Source organism: Somniosus microcephalus, chromosome 1, assembly GCF_052327205.1.
Source record: "Somniosus microcephalus isolate GS21.2 chromosome 1, FLI_Smic_1.0, whole genome shotgun sequence".
Lineage (NCBI taxonomy): Eukaryota > Metazoa > Chordata > Chondrichthyes > Squaliformes > Somniosidae > Somniosus > Somniosus microcephalus.
This window is the reverse complement of record NC_140987.1, coordinates 220,268,605-220,289,215: the sequence shown is the minus strand read 5'-3', so window position 1 is coordinate 220,289,215 and position 20,611 is coordinate 220,268,605. Positions and strand designations below refer to the sequence as shown.

At 44.5% G+C, this 20,611-nt stretch overlaps 1 protein-coding gene across 3 annotated transcripts in view; it reads left to right on the top strand.

Moving 5' to 3' along the window:
• Nucleotides 1–10,648, top strand: part of hmgcra (3-hydroxy-3-methylglutaryl-CoA reductase a) — a 40,350-nt gene extending 29,702 nt beyond the window's left edge. For 2 of the 3 annotated variants that reach the window (XM_085990466.1, XM_085990475.1), the window contains 6 exons: nucleotides 22–127; nucleotides 1,288–1,458; nucleotides 1,605–1,745; nucleotides 3,591–3,749; nucleotides 5,071–5,225; nucleotides 7,463–7,839. In XM_085990466.1, coding sequence (XP_085846592.1) covers nucleotides 22–127; nucleotides 1,288–1,458; nucleotides 1,605–1,745; nucleotides 3,591–3,749; nucleotides 5,071–5,225; nucleotides 7,463–7,517 — 787 coding nt within the window. In that variant the 3' untranslated portion in view covers nucleotides 7,518–7,839. Of the gene's footprint in view, nucleotides 1–21; nucleotides 128–1,287; nucleotides 1,459–1,604; nucleotides 1,746–3,590; nucleotides 3,750–5,070; nucleotides 5,226–7,462; nucleotides 7,840–10,011 lie in introns of those variants that run through there. The other variant, XM_085990485.1, reaches the window with a different exon arrangement.
• Nucleotides 10,649–20,611: the final 9,963 nt, after the last annotated feature.

Sequence of the window (20,611 nt, the reverse complement as noted above, 5' to 3'; positions counted from 1 at the left end):
TTTTCTAATTCCAATATTCAGGTTTGCTCGGCTTCAGAAGCTGCACATTGCTCTTGCTGGACATAACCTTTATATCCGCTTTCAATCCAAGACTGGAGATGCCATGGGCATGAACATGATCTCAAAGGCAAGTACAAGTTTCCAATAAATATATAAACAAAAAATGCTGGAAATACTCAGCAGGTCAGGCAGCATCTGTGGACAGAGAAACAGAGTTAACGTTTCAGGTCTGTGACCTTTCATCAGAGCTGGAAAATGTTACAGATGTAATGGGTTTTAAGTGAGTATTTCCAGCATTTTCTGTGTTTATTTTAGACTTCCAGCATCTGTAATCTTTTGCCTTTTCTAATAAAAATGGCTGACTGTGATAAGCAAGTTGATATTTTAGAGAGCCAGCACTGCAGTTTGCAGACTTGGCTACTAGTTAGCTAAATTCCTGAACATTGGCATAGCCACTCCCTGAAAAAGTGAAAATTCTGCAGATAGTTCTCTAGAGTAGAGCAAGTTATAGTGTTAAATAGTACTTGCTCAATCCCTCAAACTGTTGAAGCCGAAATGGAGTACAGGTGTCAAAATGCTTCAAATTTTGTTTGATGTGCTGTCCCCACCATTTACGAATCCCACACTTATCACGAGCAGCCGACTATATTGGACAAATAGTGCTAACAATTTACCAGTACTGTAGGAGTCAATTTCAAAGGTACCCCTTCTAACCTATTAAGTGCGCTGCCTATTTCGAGCAGTTCAATAGGTTCTTCATTTGCACCTCGTTAATCCCCTGTATTTACTGATTTTATTCCTATATAAAGCGCTAAAGGCATGCATACCCTTTATTGCATTTGTGAAATCGGCCCTTTGCCTAGGTAATTTGATTCCAGCTGAGAATGAAATAAGATCCCAAAAGGCTTCCCTTCATCAAAGGCATCAAAATAGGAACGTGAAGGTGGAGAGAGGAGAGAAAAACATAATTGAAACGGGTCGTGAATTCACAGGCTGCCAATTAATCCGTAGCACCTCGATATTCTTTGATTTCAGCCTTGAAAAGAATTCCATGACTGTTGCTGTTGAGAATATGTTAGCAAGCTTCAGTCTGTTAGAGCAACAGTGCGGTGGGGCGATGGATTAGTGTGTACAGAAGCGTTGTATTGTGGATAGCAGGAACTGGAAATGCAGTGCAAACTGTATGTGTTAGCCCTTCGTGTGAGTGAGCTAGATGGAGGGATAGAGATATCGTTTTGCAAATATTCTAGAATTTGACATCTTGAGTCTGATTTTTCTTTTTTTTAGGGCACCGAGAAGGCTCTCTCCAGGTTGCAGGAGGAGTTCCCATCTATGCGTGTACTTGCAGTTAGTGGCAACTACTGCACCGACAAAAAACCTGCAGCTATTAACTGGATTGAAGGACGGGGAAAGTCTGTAGTCTGTGAAGCAATCATTCCAGCCACAGTTGTGAGAGAGGTACATTAGTATGTGCAGATGTGTTTTGGATTACTTAATGCTTCTTCAAGAAATATGCACTAATTAGTATTTAAGCTTTCAACTAAGATTATTTCAAACAATGGTCTGTAATTAATGCAGTCCTCTTCGCATTTTGTTTTCTTTAGGTATTAAAAACCTCTACAGAGTCTCTTGTAGAAGTGAATATCAGCAAAAACCTGGTGGGCTCAGCTATGGCTGGAAGTCTTGGTGGTTACAACGCACATGCTGCAAATATTGTTACTGCTATCTATATTGCATGTGGGCAGGTAGGTGCGGAGATCCTTTAAAGTTTTGTTTTTATTTTGTTGCGTTAAAAGTTTGCAATGCATCAACTGATGGAACGCAGAAATTTTCCTGTACTTAAATTAAAATCACCATTCCTTCTGTGAGACCATACTGGAAATATGCTGGGACAGTTGCCATCGGAGGAGTACTTGTGGAAAACTAAGAGAAATTCTTCTGTAGTTGATGTCTTTACTCAAACATGATGTTGCATAGACTAGGATTAATAAATTTCTTCTTCTTAGGCAGTCCCTCGGAACCAAGGATGACTTGCTTCCACATTAAAAATTGAGTTCGCAGGTGACTGAGTCCAATGCGGGACCTACAGTCTCTGTCACAGGTGCGGTAGACGGTGGTTGAAGGGGCGGCTGGGTGGGGTGCGGTGCTTGTGTTGACTTGCGCTGCCTGCACTTGGCTTCCACTTGCTCCTGGCTAAGAGACTCAAGGTGTTCGGCGCCTTCTCGGATGCTGCTCTTCCACTTTGTGCGGTCTTGGGGCAGGGATTCCCAGCTGTCGACGGGGAGTTACACTTTTTCAAGGCGGCTTTGAGGGTGTCCTTGAAGCGTTTCCTCTGCTCACCTGGGGCTCTCTTGCCGTGACGGAGCTCCGAGTAGAGCACTTGTTTTGGGAGTCTCGTATCGGGCATGTGGACAATGTGATCCGTCCATCGGAGTTGATTGAGCGTGGTCAAAGCTTCAATGCGGTAGTGGCTTGGAAAACTATGGTTTTTACAGCTTTACCATAAAGTGACCAGATAGTATAATTTACTAATGCCAATTTAGGATTGTTATTGCTATTTTGGGGAGATCATCTCAGATAATTTTGTAATGACTGTTCTACTGGGGTGGTTTTGTCAATCTCTCATTTAAAACTGTCTGTAATCCTACCAATGAGGATTTGTGGAAAACTACTGCACTATTGGATCCTATCCTTTGCTATTTACTTTGACATTCTACTGTCATCGGTGGCAGAAAGGTAAAATAAATGAGGCAGCAGTGACAGATCCACTTTTGGAGCTGGAGCTTTTGAAGACCGTATAACCATTGCCATTAGAGGCTTCCCTCTTTTTGTCTGTATTAAGCACTGCCCACCTTAACTGGCCAATCTTATTTGGCAACCTGAAAAAAAACAACTCTAATTTTACAATAACCCCATTCATAAATTTGCACTGCAGTTGTTTTACTGCTGTGGAATCCTACAATATAAACATTTCTTATAGCAGTTCTAAAATATAAATAGGCATCAATAATTACCATTCACCAGCTTGGCTCTTAACTTCATTCACGTCTGGCCATCTAATTTGTACAGAGGACTAAGACATTGCCAGAGTATAACCTCTTGAGATTTGTAAAGCTTACTGGTCCTGTGTGCATATTTACAGTGTTGATGAAAAAACATAACCAGGGGACATTAAACAGGCCCGTCTACTCTCTCAGGTGGACGTAAAAGATCTCATGGCACTATTTTGAAGAAAAGCAGGGGAGTTATCCCCAGTGTCCTGGCCAATATTTATCCCTCAACCAACATCACTAAAATAGATTATCTGGTCATTATCACATTGCTGTCTGTGGGAGCTTGCTGTATGCAATTTGGCTGCCGCATTTCCTACATTACAACAGTGACTACACTTCAAAAGTCTTTGGCACGTCCTGAGGTTGTGAAAGGCACTATATAAATGCAAGTTTTTTTTATTTGTTTCTCACGACTCAAAGTCTCTTCTAATTGGTGAGCATTGAACTCTACCCAGTTTTCTGTTGTAATTTGCAAATACCTGCATATTGTACAAACAGGAGTTGATACTATGTTTTCTTAATTCAAATGTGTTTCAGGATCCAGCCCAGAATGTTGGTAGTTCAAATTGTATTACGTTAATGGAATCAGCTGGCATCAGTAATGAAGACTTGTACATCAGCTGCACCATGCCATCCATAGAGGTTGGTACCATTGGAGGAGGGACCAATTTGCTGCCACAGCAAACCTGTCTGCAGGTGAGAATTCATGCAGATATTTTGCACTGTGTACTGTTAAATTTCCTACTAAAGCTTAGTATTGTCATCGGCTAACTAAGCCAAGGCATTTTTTTTAAACCAGTAAAGTAAGGTGTAGATTGAAACAAAATTTAGTTCCTGATGCGCTATCAATTACTCATAAAAGACAGAGTTGAGAGTAACTAAAGGCTTTTATTAACAAAAGAATGAAGGTCTGCCTCGAGTGGTCGACCGGTCCAGAATACAAAGGGGCTGGGGAGCAGTCAGCCGAGGCATGTACACAGTGGAATACAAACAGTGGTTTACCACAGTTCCCAAAGCATTGTATGGCAATAAACCAAATGGAAAAGGCAGCATTATTTGTTTTTAACTTCCTTAAGAGTATAGAAAGAAAAAAAGGTATTTATGTAACACATTTCACATCGAGGACATCCCAAAGCAAAGTGTAATCACTGGCAATCTCAGCAGCCGATTGCTCATCGCAAGGTCCCACAATAAGAGTAAGATTAATAACCTAGTAACCTGTTGTGGTGGGGGATAAATATTGATCAAGATATGAGGAAAACTCCCCTGCTCTTTGAATAGTGGCATGGGACCACCGATTGCATTATGTGCACAAGTCCTGGCGTGGGACTTGAATCCATGACTTTCTGATTCTGATGGGTGCTACTAGTAAGCCAAACTGACATGGACATTGTGACAGAACCTGTTATCTGAACACCTTATGGACCTGAAGGTTGACCGTGGCTCTGAAGTATTTTGTGTGTACGATCAGTTTCCCTGATAACACCACACCATTAGGCAGTGAGTGGCACAACCTGGAGACCCAGATGCATGGTTATACTCCCTGGTCTGTGCGGAGTTAGATTCAACATGTCTGAGTTAAGGGGAAATCTATCGTACAAACCTCTTAAGTTCTGCTGTACTATATTCAGATGGTCTTATAGGTATGGTACGGAATCAAGTCAGTTTCCTTCAACCCATGTTGTCATGGCAATCCAAATCTCTGTAGTCCTATTCTCACTGTTAATTTCTTCACACAAGGTAGAGTAATATCTAATTACATTTTGTTTTGGGGCAGGGGGGTTGTATCTCCACTTTCAGGAATTTTGAAATTAAGGTAATTCCAATCTTTATGGAACTCCTATATGCTCGTGAAGTAGACAATCAGGCATGTGCTGCCCCCAAAAATAACATTAAATCTCCATATAATTTGAACAGTTACTGATGCAAATAAGCCCTTGTCTAGTAATAGTAACCTATTGGAAGATTTTATTTAAAAGCACATAGACTTTATAAACATTATATTTTCTTCTGATAGATGCTTGGTGTTCAGGGGGCATGTAAAGAGTGTCCTGGTGAAAATGCACGTCAGCTGGCAGAGATTGTTTGTGGTACAGTAATGGCGGGTGAGCTGTCTCTCATGGCAGCATTGGCAGCTGGGCATCTGGTAAAGAGCCACATGATCCACAACAGGTAAATTGGTTTTTCATACATTAAGATTTTGTTGCATGTAATTGATCAAATTTTCAAAACTGTAAAGTAAAATATCACTGTACATTTGGAACACAATCAGAGCCTTCAGCACCGAAGGTGGCCATTCAGCCCATTGTGCTGGTCTCTTGTACTGAAACTTGTGTGGATGTATTCCTTTTGTTACATTTTTAAAACCTTAACACAATGTATGAGTTTTGTAATTCAATCGAAGACAGGGCTGCGATAGAACAAAAGAAGTAAAAGAGACATTAAGAGGTATTTAAAAACCAGACGAAATGGTAATAGGACCGTGGAGACAAAAGACAGCTGAGATTAGGTGTGAAGTGTACTGGCAGGATGAGACAGCTGCTATGGGGGAGAGAGAAAAAAAAAAAGGAAAAGGGGGGAGGGAAGACCCAAGACAAAGGGGTGGAAAAATGTAATAGGGGCCGAGGTTATGATCTGAAATTGTTGAACTTAATATTGAGTCCGAAAGGCTGTAAAGTGTCTAATCGGAAGATGAGGTGCTGTTCCTCGAGTTTACGTTGAGCTTCCGTGGAACAATGCAAGAGGCCAAGGACGGTGAGGTCCGAGTGGGAATGGAGCGGTGAATTAAAATGACAGGTAACCGAAAGCTCGGGGTCACCCATACGGACTGAACGGAGGTGTTCCGCACAGCACTCACCCAATCTGCGTTTGGTCTCCCCAATGTAGAGACCGCATTGTGAGCAGCAAATACAGCATACTAGATTGCAAGAAGTACAAGTAAATCGCTGTTTCACCTGGAAGGGGTGTTTGGGGCTCTGGCCAGGGGGAAGGTATAGGGGCAGGTGTTACATCTCCTGCGCTTGCACAGGAAGGTGCAAGGGGAAGGGCTGTTGGGGGTGATAGAGGAGTGGACTAGGTTGTCTCGGAGGGAGCGGTCCCTACGGAATGCTGAAAGGAGGGGAAGATGCGTTTGGTGGTGGGATCACTTTGGAGGTAGCGGAAATGGCAGAGGATGATCCATTGAATGTGGAGGCTGGTGGGGTGAAAGGTGAACCCTATCGTGGTTCCGGGAGGGAGGGCAGAAGTGCAGGAGATAGAACGGACACGGGCGAGGGGAATCCTCAGTTGTGGAAAAAGGAAGACATGTCGGAAGCACTGGTGTGGAAGGTGACATCGTCGGAGCTGGGAGAATGGAAGAGAGTCCTTACAGGAGGCGGGGTGGGAGTCAGTGGGCTTGTAGTGAATATTGGTCGACCCGAAACGTCAACTCTAATTTCTCTCCACGGATGTTGCCTGGCCTGCTGAGTTTTTCCAGCATCTGCAGTATTTTGCTATCGTACATATCTTGGGATCCAGTTTTGTGGGTGATGTCTGCCTTCTGGTAACTTACCTGAAGTGGTTCTTCCTAATGCATGTGCGTGAACAGGGAGTGTCAGCAAGCAGTTTGACCACAGGGGACAGCATAGCCAAGCACAATCTAGCAGGGGTCACTATATTCCAACCAGGAATGGGTCTAACTTTTTTTTTTACCATTTTGTTCTCCAGTGGGATGCTGAGGCCATTTGTTAACTGAGATCAGTCAGTTCAGCATAGACCAAGGATAGAACTTCAGACCTTCTGATCTGAATAGCTCAGTACCTCAACAAAGGATATGCTTAACCAGTCAGCCAGCTTGGGAAGTTTGGTGTAATTTCAAACAAACAAAACTCCTACTTTTATACTATACCTGGCCTCCGTTAGCTCAGTATGTTCATCCAGATAATGGTTGAGACACGCAGACCAGGAAGGCTCCAGGATTGATCTAGTCAATGCTGATTTAGCTTGTTTCAGCAGGGCAGCTCTAGGGCTTTACAGATCGCATCAGCAATGCTGCAGAGAAAAGTCTGCGAGGGTTCACAATCCAACTCCATGCTGGAAGTGCACATATTGAATGAGGACAGGATCACAGTGCAATTCCCCATTGTTGAATAGTGCACTGACACTTGAAGATAAACATAAATAATGGCTGCTTGGGAGGTGTAACAGAGGGTGACTAGCAAGGAATTATTTTTTTTTTTAAAGAAAATTGGCATGAAAGGGGGAAAAAGACTATTGGTTCAAGTAACTAGATGTAAGCCACACCGCTTCCCCTCCCTATAAATGTAATGTTAGTTGGGCCCACAGCACACCAGTAGTTGTCAGGGTTGATGGTATTGTGCTTACACAGAAGCTGTTGCATGATCAGCTGTGCATTAATCTGGTTTCTACAGGTCAAAACTCAATCTCCAGGAGCTCCCCAGCAACTGTATGAAGAAAGCAGCTTGATCGCTATAGGATAATACAACAAGGGATTTTTCACTGTAAAGACTGGCACTTGTACACTGGAAAGATGTTTAGGATTTTCTCCTTTTGAATTAAAGGCACAGTTTGGTGTTTGTTCATAGCGATTTTTCAGGATTGCTGGTCGGTTATTGTTTCAACCAGTATAACTGGAAAATAAAGACAGCATTGAATGCACAAGGGTTACTCCCAAAGTGAGGACAGCAGCAGCCAGTGGTGTTGTGACCTGAAATAGAAGAGTAGCCCATGCAATGTTCAATGGGAAGAAACTGCAAAATAAAAAAGGACCTTGTGAATGTTTGCTATACTTATGGTCTTGAGAGCTTTCTCTGTCTTTTTTTTACATAGTTTTCTGCTGAACTTAGTTATATATTTTTGAAGTTGAGTTGGTTTCAAGGCTTGCAATAACCAGTCTTAGTGAAAGGATTACTGGAAAGAATGATAATTTGACATGATTTTTAAAAAAATCCCTGACTGTAGGCACCTCCATCTGCTTTTTCAGTTCTGCAGTATGGTTACTATTGTCATAATGAGACAGACTTTGCAGTTTTTGAAAAATGCAATTGTTCGCTTCATGCAGTGTCTTCTCTGGAGAAATTCAGGAAATAGGGAAGAGTTAGTTATAGTGCCAATATATTAAGTACATAATGATGCTAAAGTCAGAATGCAGTATATTTTAACAGTTTAACATTTAGAACACTTCATCCAGTCTACCCCTATTCATTCAGTACAGACTGGATTTGGGTGTCATTGATAGCTTTTTGCCAAAAACAAATTTACAGTTTCAAGTATTGTCAGTGTAGAAGTCAAAGCATTTTTCAACAAAGGCAACACTAATCATTTAGAAATTAGTGCCAAAATTCCAGTACTAACAAACTTTTCCCCCACTCTTGCAGTTAATACTACTGCATCTTGAGCAAACACTGATCTTTAACCAGCCATCTTAATATCAATCACCTACCTGAAGTATCCTGCTGGTCATAGCAGCTGGATGGTTGGAAACTACCAAACATGATATATTCTGCCACTATTTGGCCTGGAATTTCCTGAGCATGATGGATGTATGGCACAAAAATCAAGGCAATCCTAGTTTTTACACTGCGTTCAAATCGCAGCAATCTTTTACACAGTGAAACTTCTGCTGAAGCCCTCTGCTGCTCGTTAACTTAATTCTGTCCCATGTTAAAGTGCACTTCATGTATTTCCTGAATTTACACCAGCTCTGAACGGGCTGAAAGTTTAGGCACAGACCCAGAGTTCTATTTCTGCTGTTTTATGCCATTTAAAAATACATTTTTCCTCCGAGTCTGACTGATACCATGAAGATGCATTCAATGATTTGCATTAAAAAACTTTCACATTGCATTTTCATAAACAAACTGAGCCTAATGTGCATAAAGAGGCTCTTTAAGAAGGAATATGGTGCAAGGTTGGAGCCTTCCTCAGGGCCCTAATTGTTTACGCTGGATTTTTCATTCCACCATATGGTAATTGAGGAAATTTCAGTGTACATTTTGGTATAACCTGCCAGCTACAGATCCTAGTGTATGTGTGCTTGAAATATTTAAGAAAATTACTTCCTAGTGTATGTCCTTTCAACCTTTGACATTGCTGAATGTTGCTTTTGTCCATTAATGTTATGCATTCATCCATAATTGGGTGCTTTAATATTTTTACTTTATTTCACTATATGGCAATTTCTTGGAACTACTCAAGTGCAAATCATTCCATCTAACAATCTACCCATTATGTATCAAGGCTTGCACATGTAGCAGAATTTGTCAAGAGCCATCAGTCTGAACCATTGTGAATCAATCCCTTTAGGCTGTGGACTCCTTTTTAAAGTGGTATTTTATAGTTAAAACTATATCTACTTTACAGGTAAAAATATTTCAATATCCTGTTTATGTGCTGGGGAAGGGTGAACACTTCCCCTTATGTAGGCCCTTTCTAGATCACCCACTTCTGCCAAGGTGCACTCTACCCTTTTTTAATTAATCTTAGAAATTCTTTTATTGCAGTGATTTTAAGTATCACTAAGTAATTCTTATGCCAACTTTCCTACAAGATGTTTGAAATTGTAGTCGAGGGGGGATTGTTGACTCAAATCTTCCAGCCAGTTTGTGGTGGGGGGGGGGGGGTTCCCTTTTGTTTTCTGCAATGCTACTACCTAGAGTGCTTGATAATGGTGGATCACTTCATAGTGGATGTAGAGTAATGTTGTCCAAAAAAAATGCATTTGGCTAAAACTTAAGAAAAATGCATCACATACAGTATGCACGTTAAAATTAGTGTATTAAAACTACTTCCTTGGTTAAGGTTAATGAACAGCAGTAAAGTTCTCACCGATCAAAAAATACTCGCACACTCTGCTTTACCGCTTACCATTTTACCAACAAACGGACAGAGTGTTTTAAAGTACACGTGTAGGGTGATCACATGCCCAATGACTCTGTCTCTAATTCTCTTTACTAATCAGAAAGGACAACACTGCCTTAGATTGCAGGACATGTCAAGTCAATTGATGAAAGGTCCAACTTACACTGCTCTCTGCAAAATGCATACAACTGAAATCTGCTGCACAGAGAAAACATCACTAATGGATGAATACCTAACCTATTTTCTCTGTTAATTTCCTCTATAAATAGATGTAATTGTAACTGGCTTCTGGTGGGCTCCAGTACTGTGCACTACCTATTGGAACAATATATTTAGACTCAGCCCTGAGACTGTTCATATGCTTGAAACTAAATCTAAATTGTGACTACTGTGAGATGTTGTATTTAAATTGTACAAACTTTTTTTTGCTAATGAAAAGCTGATTCAAAGCAAATACCAGTATAGCATAAATATTATAGCATGCTTTTACAGTGTGCAACTGTTCATTAAATACATTTTTGTAAAAAATTGGTTTCCAATTTCTTAAATGTTGTATTTCTCTTCTGTATAGGATGTGTTGATCATTAATCAATCTAAACTTTAATATTTAGTCTGTACTTAATGTTTTCCAAGTAGTGCAGGGCACGCAAGGCAAAAATCTAAATGTTGTGTATATATTTTCTGATCTGTGCTAGGTGTAGGCTGAGAAATACTTGTATTAAAATTAAATTGCAACAGATGAGGGTTCTTCCTTCTTACATGTATGATTAAGATTGTTGATACAGTGGTACTGCTTCACCATTATTTCATTTAGCCATCAGTTACAGTAAAGATAGGTAAATGTATTTCCTGGTCCTCCTCCTGGCATATGAAGCGCCAAGCTAGCTTCATCAGAGCAGGAAAATCTAGCTCACGAAGTTGTGGCCTTAGTAGGAGAGTCAATTTAAAAAACACTTCAACAGATAATCAGGTGTGGCAAAATATGCAGGAAGAAAAAGTAAGATTTCTCCATAGCCCTCTGCTAATCTAATACGGTTCCAGAATATCACTTCCAACTGATTTTATTCAGTCCTCACCTGCTGCATTTCACAAGGTCAATTTCCTTACAACTATCCCTCTTAAATCATCACACAGTTGGGCCAATTTACATTTTCTTTCATTGCCACTGTTCTGAACATAGATCCAATCTTGTCATTCGGGTACAGCCATCTTTGGGCACACGGGGTGAGGTGGGGGGCAGATGCAAACAAGGTTCATACCCTATACCTGAAGGCAGAATGGCAAGAAACCATCCCCACCATGGAAAACATTCAAACAGGAGCTGACGAAAGTAGACTTACACTTCCTTACGGTGGGGAATACAGTAATAAAAACTGGAATTCCTTGGCGGAGTAATTAAAATGACAAATTTGAGGCCAATACAATAGAAAAATCAAATTAAGTATAGTGAGGAAGTAACGAGTAGAAAGGCTGAGAAAATACATCGGAAAACTAGCATAACAGGGAAATAGTAAAGAATTTTATAAACCTGTAAAATAGAGGAAGGCTGATTGGAGATGAAAAGTAAGTCTTGCTGAGGATGAAGGGATGTCAGATACAAAACGAGTACATTGCCAGTTTTCACAGAAGAGTGTTGTAGAGGTCTGAGGGTACAACCTGTCCACTGCCTCCGAGTAGGCAGCCTGCTTGTCTGACATCCAGTGCCCGATGAGCCACAACTTAAGTTAGAAAGTGTTAAATCAGTTAAACATCAGTAGTGGGGAAGTTTCTCAGTCGTTATATGTCAAGTTGGGGACATATCAGGCCAGGTATACAATGGCAACAGTTCAGGGGTTACATAAAGTTAAGGATATTAAGCCATATTTTACTAATGTATCCTACCCTGCCAAGTAACTCATTTATTGAAATGCAACACAAAAGAACAGCAAGCTACATCAATACATTGTCCATTTTGTGTAATGTTTTGTACAAAAATATAAGTGCCACCAAAGTTACTTAACATTTTAATTCCTCTTTGTCCAACTCATAGCAATTCTCCTGCTCAACAGTTCCTTGATCCAGGCAGTACTGCAACAGACTTTGTTAGCCTCATTATACTTGATCCAGGCAGTACTGCAACAGACTTTGTTAGCCTCATTATACTTCAAAATGCAAGCATATGGGAACTGGGCATCTCAATTGCTCTCTGGTTTACTGAATAACCCCCAAACCATTAAGTCCATCACCAGTAGACACTCTTCCTCCCTTATTTTTGTTAATTTGGATTCTGTAGTAGGTAGCTGGTTTGTTTTCCCCCACCACCTGTCCCATTTACTTACTGAACAGTTTCTAGGTAAAAGTCCTTTTCTGGTTTCTTTCTCCCTGCCAAGATCTTTTCTCCCAATCATTAAGATGTAGGAACGGAGGTTCCTAACTAAATAATTCAGCTCAACTCGATGGATTAAAAGACTGGAATTTAATAACGAAGTTTGCTGGATGTTACAAGGAGGAAATCAAAACACGTTCGTTCAAGATGCCAGGTAGTCGAAGACTGCTGGAAAGTTCTCTAAGCCGACGTCATGATGTCACCACGCAGGATAAAGGCAAACACACACTGTAAAGGTAATAATCAGTTTAAAAGGTGCAGTCCCCGGCTGCACTATAATACAATTGGGATTATACTAAAGTACACAGTCTCTTGTGGCTCCTCCACAGGCGCCCCCCCCCCCCCCCACAGAATCCCCGTTAATGGCCAGTGTCAAACGAACAGGGGGCTTGATGGTTCTCTGAGCGTTGACGACCCTCAGGCGGCAGAAGTGGAACGTTGGGAGAAAGCATGGAGCCTGGCTGTGGTTGTTGCGGCATCAGGTGCAGCGAACGCAGTGTCTGACTGCGAAAATGACGGTGAGGCATCTGTAGGCGGTTTAACGGCTGGCTGTTGTAATGATGAATCGGCATGCAACGGCGGTCGTCCTCGGCGAGGTGGCTGGGCAGGCACTATTGTTTCAGTGTGATCGAGGTGAGCGGCCTTCAGACGGTCGATGGAGACGGTGAAATATTTCTCACCAGCAGATACGACACGAAATGGGCCGGCGTATGGTGGTTTAAGTGGGTCTCTGTGCGCGTCATGCCTGATGAAGACATAATCGGCGGACATGAGGTCCGCAGGAACGTGAGGCCTCTAAACCATGATGCGAGGTCAGAATGGGCAGGAAGTTCTTGGCCGCCTCGCAATGCTGGATAAGCTGCGGAGTTGCAGACCACGGTTCTGTATGCGGAGGCCGGAAGTCACCAGGGACCCTCGAGGTTTGCCCGTAAACTAACTCAGCTGATGAAGACTGAAGGTCTTCCTTGGGAGCTGTCCTTAGCCCTAGCATCACCCAAGGCAATCTGTCTACCCAGTTGGATCCATGCAGGCTGGCACGAAGGGATGCCTTCAGCGACCGATGGAACCTTTCGCACAGGCCATTTGCCTGCGGATGGTAGGCGGTGGTACGGTGTAGCTTGGTACCTAAGCCGTGTGCAACGGCGTTCCATAATTCAGAAGTGAATTGTGGACCTCGGTTCAATGATATCTCGGATGGGACGCCGAAGTGAGCCACCCACGACGACAGGAATGCCCTGGCAATATCAGCTGGAGTGGTAGCGACCAACGGAATCGCCTCTGGCCACCTGGTGGTGCGGTCCACTATTGTGAGGAGATGTGTGAAACCCCGTGAACCGGGGAGAGGATCCACGTGCACGTGGTCAAACCGTTGCTCTGGCACTGGAAACTCAGCCAAAGCATGCCGGTTGACTTTCGCTTTTTGACAATCAATACAATTGTTTGTCCAATCTCGGACATCTAAGTGCATGCCCTTCCACACGAACTTGCGGGACATGAGACGTTGCGAAGCTCGCATCCCTGGGTGCGACAACCCATGTATCGCCCGAAAGACTTTCTTGTGCCACTCAACCGGCACTATGGGACAAGGCATTCCCATGGATGTGTCGCACAAAAGGGTGGTTCCTGCTGAGTGGAACTGAACGTCAACGACTTGCCAACTGGAAGGCGTGGTCTGGTACGCTTGAACTTCGGGGTCAGCCAACTGCTCTTCCGCTAAGCCAGCAAAATCGACGCCCAGGTTAACTGCCAGGACAGGAGCGCGGGAGGCGCAATCGGCCACGAGATTGTCCTTGCCTGAGACGTGTCGCAGATCGGTGGTGAATTCCGAAATGAAGGTGAGGTGGCGCTGTTGCCGCGCTGACCAAGGTTCAGATGTTTTTGCCATGGCAAACGTGAGTGGTTTGTGGTCCACAAACGCAGTGAACGGGCGTTCCTAGCAGAAAGCGAAAATGTCGAATAGCCAAAAACAGGGCGAGCAACTCCCTATCGAACGTGCTGTACTCACGTTCGTTCTTGCGTAGTTGGCGGCTGAAAAAGGCCAGCGGCTGCCAAGTCCCGTCTACCCACTGCTCCTGCACCGCTCCAATGGCGGAGTCCGAAGCATCCGTCGTGAGAGCGATGGTTGCACCTGGAATAGGGTGTGCCAGCATGGTTGCATCTGCCAGTGCTGCTTTGGTATCTAGGAAGGCCTGGCCCATCTGGGGAGTCCAGTTGATGAGGTCTTTGCCAGATTTCCCTTTCAGTGCTTCATACAGTGGTTGCCTTGGGGACAAAACGATGGTAAAAATTAACCATCCCCAGGAATTCCTGCAAGGACTTAACAGCGAGGGGACGTGGAAAAGCTGCAACAGCCTCGACCTTGGTGGCTAGTGGAACGGCGCCATCCGATGTTATCCTGTGCCCCAGGAAATCGATGCTGGCGAGACCGAGTTGGCATTTGGCTGGGTTGACAATGAGGCCATGCTGGCTTAACCGAGTGAAGAGCTGGCGTAGATGTAACAAGTGTTCCTTGGGGTTCTTGCTAGCGACGAGTATATCATCCAGATATACGAAAAGGAAAGGCAAATCCCGTAAAACAGAGTCCATGAGCCGCTGGAAAGCTTGCGCTGCATTTTTTAACCCGAAGGGCATTGAGAAATTCGAAAAGGCCAAAACGTGTGATGGCCGCCGTCTTGGGAACATCTTGGGGGTACACAGGAACCTGGTGATTCCCCCAGACGAGATCCACCTTTGAAAATATTGAGTTTCCAGCCAAATGTGTGGAGAAATCCTGGATATGAGGTATGGGATACCGGTCAGGAGTCGTGGCATCGTTTAGTCGTCTGTAGTCACCGCAAGGCCGCCACCCTCCACCTGGTTTGGGGACGATATGCAGTGGAGAGGACCAAGGACTGTCGGAGCGTCGGACGATCCCGAGGCGCTCCATTGTTTGGAATTCGGCTTTAGTCGCCGCGAGTTTGCTGAGTTCTAACCTGCGCGCCCGGGCGTAAACCGGTGATCCATTCGTGGTGAAATGGTGTGCCACACCATGTTTCGTGACTGCTGCTGAGAAGATAGGCCGGGTGAGCTCTGGAAACTTGCTGAGTAGGCGTGTAAACCAGTCTTGAACTGGTACTGCACAGGCGACCGACCAGGACACGGCAGTGCTGCGGTGGCAGGGCACCGCATGGTAAGTGGACGCTTGAATAAGGCAGCAGTTTTTGACGTCGACTAGAAAACCATTTGCACAAAAGAAGTCGGCCCCTAGTATGGCCTGTGACACACTGGCAGTGATAAATTGCCAGAGGAACTGCTGACCGCCGAAAGTAACGGTAACCGTCTGTTTCCCAAAAGTGCGAATCGCCGTGCCATTGGCTGCCTCGAGTGCAGGGCCGCGGTCGCTGGATTGTAGATCCAGCCTGGAAGCTGGCAAAATGCTGCACTGGGACCCAGTGTCACAGAGGAATCACCTCCCCGTTGTGGAATCCGTAACAAAGTAATTTCCCCGTTGAACCGACCGCCATGGTAAATTGAACGTGCTTTTCAGAGCTTGTCGTCCTTTTCGAAGGGCAATGGCTTGCTGAAGGATTTTTTTTGGGGGAGAAACTGCAGGGAGGCTTGCAGCATCGAGCTTTGGTGCCAAAACGGGCGTGGTACGTGCACCAGCCTGCTGGAGGGCTGGGCTTCGCATGCGCAGAAGGGTGCCTCGTGGCTGCACAGCACTGCTGTGAGACTGCAAAAATGTTGTCTGCCTCTGCCGCGAGCTTAACAGTCGGTGATCTCAGAGCTGGCCAAGGCCGTCTGCACCGCGTCAGGTAGCTGGCAGAGGAAAAGTTCTCGGAATAAAAAACATTGGTCTTCCGAACCAAGTAGGGTGAGCATTTGGCTCATTAATTCCGAAGGCTTTGAGTCCCCGATGCCTGGCATGGCAATGAGCCTGCGTGCGCGCGCTCTGATTTGTTAAGGCCAAATATTTGCAGTAAACGAGCTTTGAGAGCCTCATACTTGACCTCGTCTGGTGGACTGCTCAGTAGGCCAATGACCCTCGAGGCTGTGGCGCTGTCGAGAGCGGAGACCACGTAAAAATAACGGGTCGAATCCGCTACAATCGCCCGCAGGTGAAACTGTGCTTCCGTCTGTAGGAACCAAGCTTCTGGTTGCTGCTCCCAGAACTGAGGCAATTTGAGGGCGACGGCATTTGTGCTCATGTTGAATTCTCTTCAAAGTTTGTTCGATGAGATCGGGGTCACCAATGTAGGAACGGAGGTTCCTAACTAAATAATTCAGCTCAACTCGATGGATTAAAAGACTGGAATTTAATAACAACGAAGTTTGCTGGATGTTACAAGGAGGAAATCAAAACACGTTCGTTCAAGATGCCAGGTAGTCGAAGACTGCTGGAAAGTTCTCTAAGCTGACGTCATGACGTCCCCACGTTCTTCGCGCCACTGGCGGTCACGTGATCGGCGTCATGACGTCACCACGCAGGATAAAGGCAAACACACACTGTAAAGGTAACAATCAGTTTTAATTGTATTATAGTGCAGCCGGGGACTGCACCTTTAAGGGGATTATACTAAAGTACACCAAGTCTCTTCTGGCTCCTCCACAAAGACGTATTTATTTTAGTCCTTGTCATTTTATATTATAGGATATGATAAAGAAGCCACAACTGAAACTTTGCCTATCTTTATTTCCACAGATGTTGACAGATCAGTTGTGCATTCCCAACATTGTATGTTTTTATTTGAGCTTTAGTATTTCCTAATCACTGATCATCAAAGTATAAAGGCAGTGTCATGGCTCTTTTATATGCTCCTTCTAATACAACTATATCCTCGATGCAACATGGTTACAAAAACTGAACACAGTTGTCAGGAGTTTCTGCAAGGTTGCACTGGTTTTTTGCAGTACAGTTCACCCAAACCAGTGCAAAATTTAGGAAGTTCAAGCATAAATTACATTCAGTGCAAATAGAATCTTTTGCATTGGTTTAAAATACATTGCACTCGAAGCTGGCCCCGCCCACAAAACTGGCCATGTTCCCAGATTGAATTAATCACCAGCGAGTTTGCTAATTGTGGGCCTTGTAAGGCTCTTAAAATTAATGTTTCTTGGGCACCAGGACTCTAAGCAGCACATTTTAAAAGCTATTAGTAAATTTTTAAAAATTAAGAAACTGACTACTGTACAGCAATGTAATTAGTACAGCAAATGGTTCTGTATAGTTTTTGAGTCATTTTCAGTTATTTATAATTGGGTTACTCACAGATGGTGGACTGGATGCTGATTAAAAATGCTTATTTTGTGATGAGCGTATTTTTAGCTGGATGAATAAAACTGCACCAGGTTACCAATGTTCTCTCTAAGCTGCGCGGCAATGGAAAGGTCCCGCGCACTGGCTTTTGCATTGTAAATACCGTGCATGCGCAGAAATTTAAAGGGACTGCGCATTAAAACAGGCTGCGCAGAACACAGAACATTGCAGGTTACCACTTAAATATATCAAGGAATATTTTTGAATGAAATTTCTTTAAATTACGTTCTGAAATGCTGCCTGATTGCGCTGGTTCATGGAAGATTTTACATTTGACGACATGCAAATGATTGAGCGGATACTTGAACAAAAATACACTTATTAAAACTAGCGCAGTTTTGAGTGCAATTTGCGCTCAGAACAGATTGTGCCCAAAGCGGAAACTATCTAAAGTGTATCCTTTCTGGCTTTCTTTAATCACCATATTCTCTGGCTATTGAAGTGATGCAACTACACTAACTCCCAAGTCCTTTTCTAAATATCCCCATGCTAATTCAACAGGGTACATGAACTCAAATCCCATCATGGCAGTCTGAAAATAAAACCCTGGTATCAGTAAAATTGACCATGAAGCTGTCGGATTGTCGTCAAAACAGAATGTCCTTCAGGGAAGGAAACCTGCCGTCTTTACCCAGTCTGGCCTATATGTAATTCCAACCCCATACCAATGTGATTGACTCGCAAGTGTCCTCTGATGTAGTCTAGCAAGCAATAGTTGTATAAAACTATTTTTAGCTCTCAAAACAAACAATATTTATCCCTCAGCCAGCATCACTAAAGCAGATTATCTGGTCATTATCACATGGCTGTTTGTGGGAGCTTGCTGTGCGTAAATTGGCTGCCACATTTCCTACAACAGTGATTACACTTCAAGAAAGTACTTCATTGGCTGTAAAGCGCTTTGGGATATCCCGTGGTTGTGAAAGGCGCTATATAAATTCAAGTCCTTTTTAAAACCGTAATCAGCACTCTCTCAGGTCAACTAGGGATGAGCAACAAATGCAGCCTTGCCACATCCAAAGAATAATGTAAACATTAAAAAAAAATAAACTCCATTCATTGTATACTATGCTGCCCATTCTTCAACAGTTATGTAATACTTTACATAATCGTCTTGGACCAAGACCTTGCTCGGTCAAGCCCGTGTGGTAGCTGGTGTGCAACGGCCACCCCACGTTAAAAGAATTCACGCACAGGCATCTCCCACCCTTTAAAATGAAGTTCGGGACCTGGAACGTCAGGACCCTCATGGACAACCCCAACAGTAACAGACTGGAACGCCGTACTGCTATCGTTGCCTGGGAGCTCAGACGTTTCGACATTGACATCGCCGCCCTAAGTAAGACTCACTGGGCATGGGAAAGCCAGCTCAAAGAGCAAGGCGGTGGTTACACCCTCTTCTGGAAAGGCAAACCTGAAGAACGCCGCCTCCATGGGGTAGGCTTCGCCATAAAAAATGAATTGGTTGGGCGTCTCAAGAGACTCCCCTAGCGGTATAAATGAGAGCCTCATGACTCTTCAGCTCACCCTAGCCCGGAACCAGTGCGCTACGGTCATCAGTGCGAACGCCCCAACATTGAGACCAAAGAGGAATTCTACTCCAGCCTCGAAAAATCCCTGTCCCGAGTCCCAACGGGCAACAAGCTGATCCTCCTTGGCGACTTTAACGCCAGAGTTGGAAAGGACAGACCTCTGGGGAGATGTGATCGGCAGAGAGGGGGTAAAGCAAGCCAACTCCAACGGTACCCTCCTCCTGTCGAAGTGCTTAGAACATGGCCTTGTCATAACCAACACCTTGTTCTGTCGGAGAGACAAGTACAAGGCTTCATGGCAGCACCCTCACTCCAAGCACTGGCATCTGCTGGACTACGTCATCGTCCGAGCAAGGGACGGCAAGGACGTCCGCATCACCTGCGCCACGACAGGAGCGGATGACTGCTGGACAGACCACCGCCTAATCCGCTCTGTCATCTCCATCAATGTAGCCCCAAAACAGCGGCGGCAACAGAAACAATGCCGCAGGAAAATTAACGCTGGAGCAAAGACCCCGCTAAGAAAGCCCTATTCAGCCTGCGCCTCTCAAACAACCTGACGACTCAGTGTTGCAGACAGAGTGTCCACAGCGCCTGGTCTGCACGCAAGGCCTCCATAATCAGCACCTGTGAAGAGACGCTCGGTCACTCGACCAGGAAACACCAAGACTGGTTCGACGAGAACGACCAGGAGCTCCAGGAGATAATAAGCCGCAAGCGCAAGGCATTCCTGATCTGGAAACAGCAACAGAACTCGAGAGCAAGAAAGCATCTCTACAGAAGCCTGAAGGCCGAGATCCAACAAAAAACTCGTGACCTAAAGAACAGATGGTGGGTGGAGAAAGCGCAGGAGATCCAGTAGCTAGCTGACAACCACGACGTGCGTGGATTCTTTAGCGCAGTCAAGACTGCCTACGGCCTAAGCACCCAAGGCCCTACCCCACTGCAGGCCAAGAACGGAGAGGTACTCATCAAGGACAGAGAGGCAGTCCGTGCCCGCTGGAAGGAGCACTTCGAAGATCTCAACCACAACTTTGTTTTCGGCATGAGTGTTCTCAGCTCCATCCCGCAGCATGCTACCCACCACCATCTCAGCACCCCAGCCCGGCATGAGGTTGAAAAGGCCATCAGACAACTGAAGAACAAGGCGGCCTCAGGAGCAGATGGAATCCCTGCCGAGGCACTAAAGCATGGCAGAGAAGCATTACTGGCGCGAATTCATGAACTAATTTCTCTTATCTGGAAGGAGGAGAGCATGCCAGGGGATCCCAGAGACGCCGTAATTGTGACCATCTTCAAGAAAGGTGACAAGTCCGATTGCGGTAATTACAGACGAGTTTCCCTGCTGTCTGCCACAGGGAAAGTCATTGCAAGAATCCTCCTCAATTGCCTTCTCCCAGTGGCCGAAGAGCTCCTCCCAGAGTCGCAATGCGGATTCCGCCCACTAAGGGGCACAATGGACACGGTCTTCACCGCACGTCAATTACAAGAGAAATGCAGCGGACAG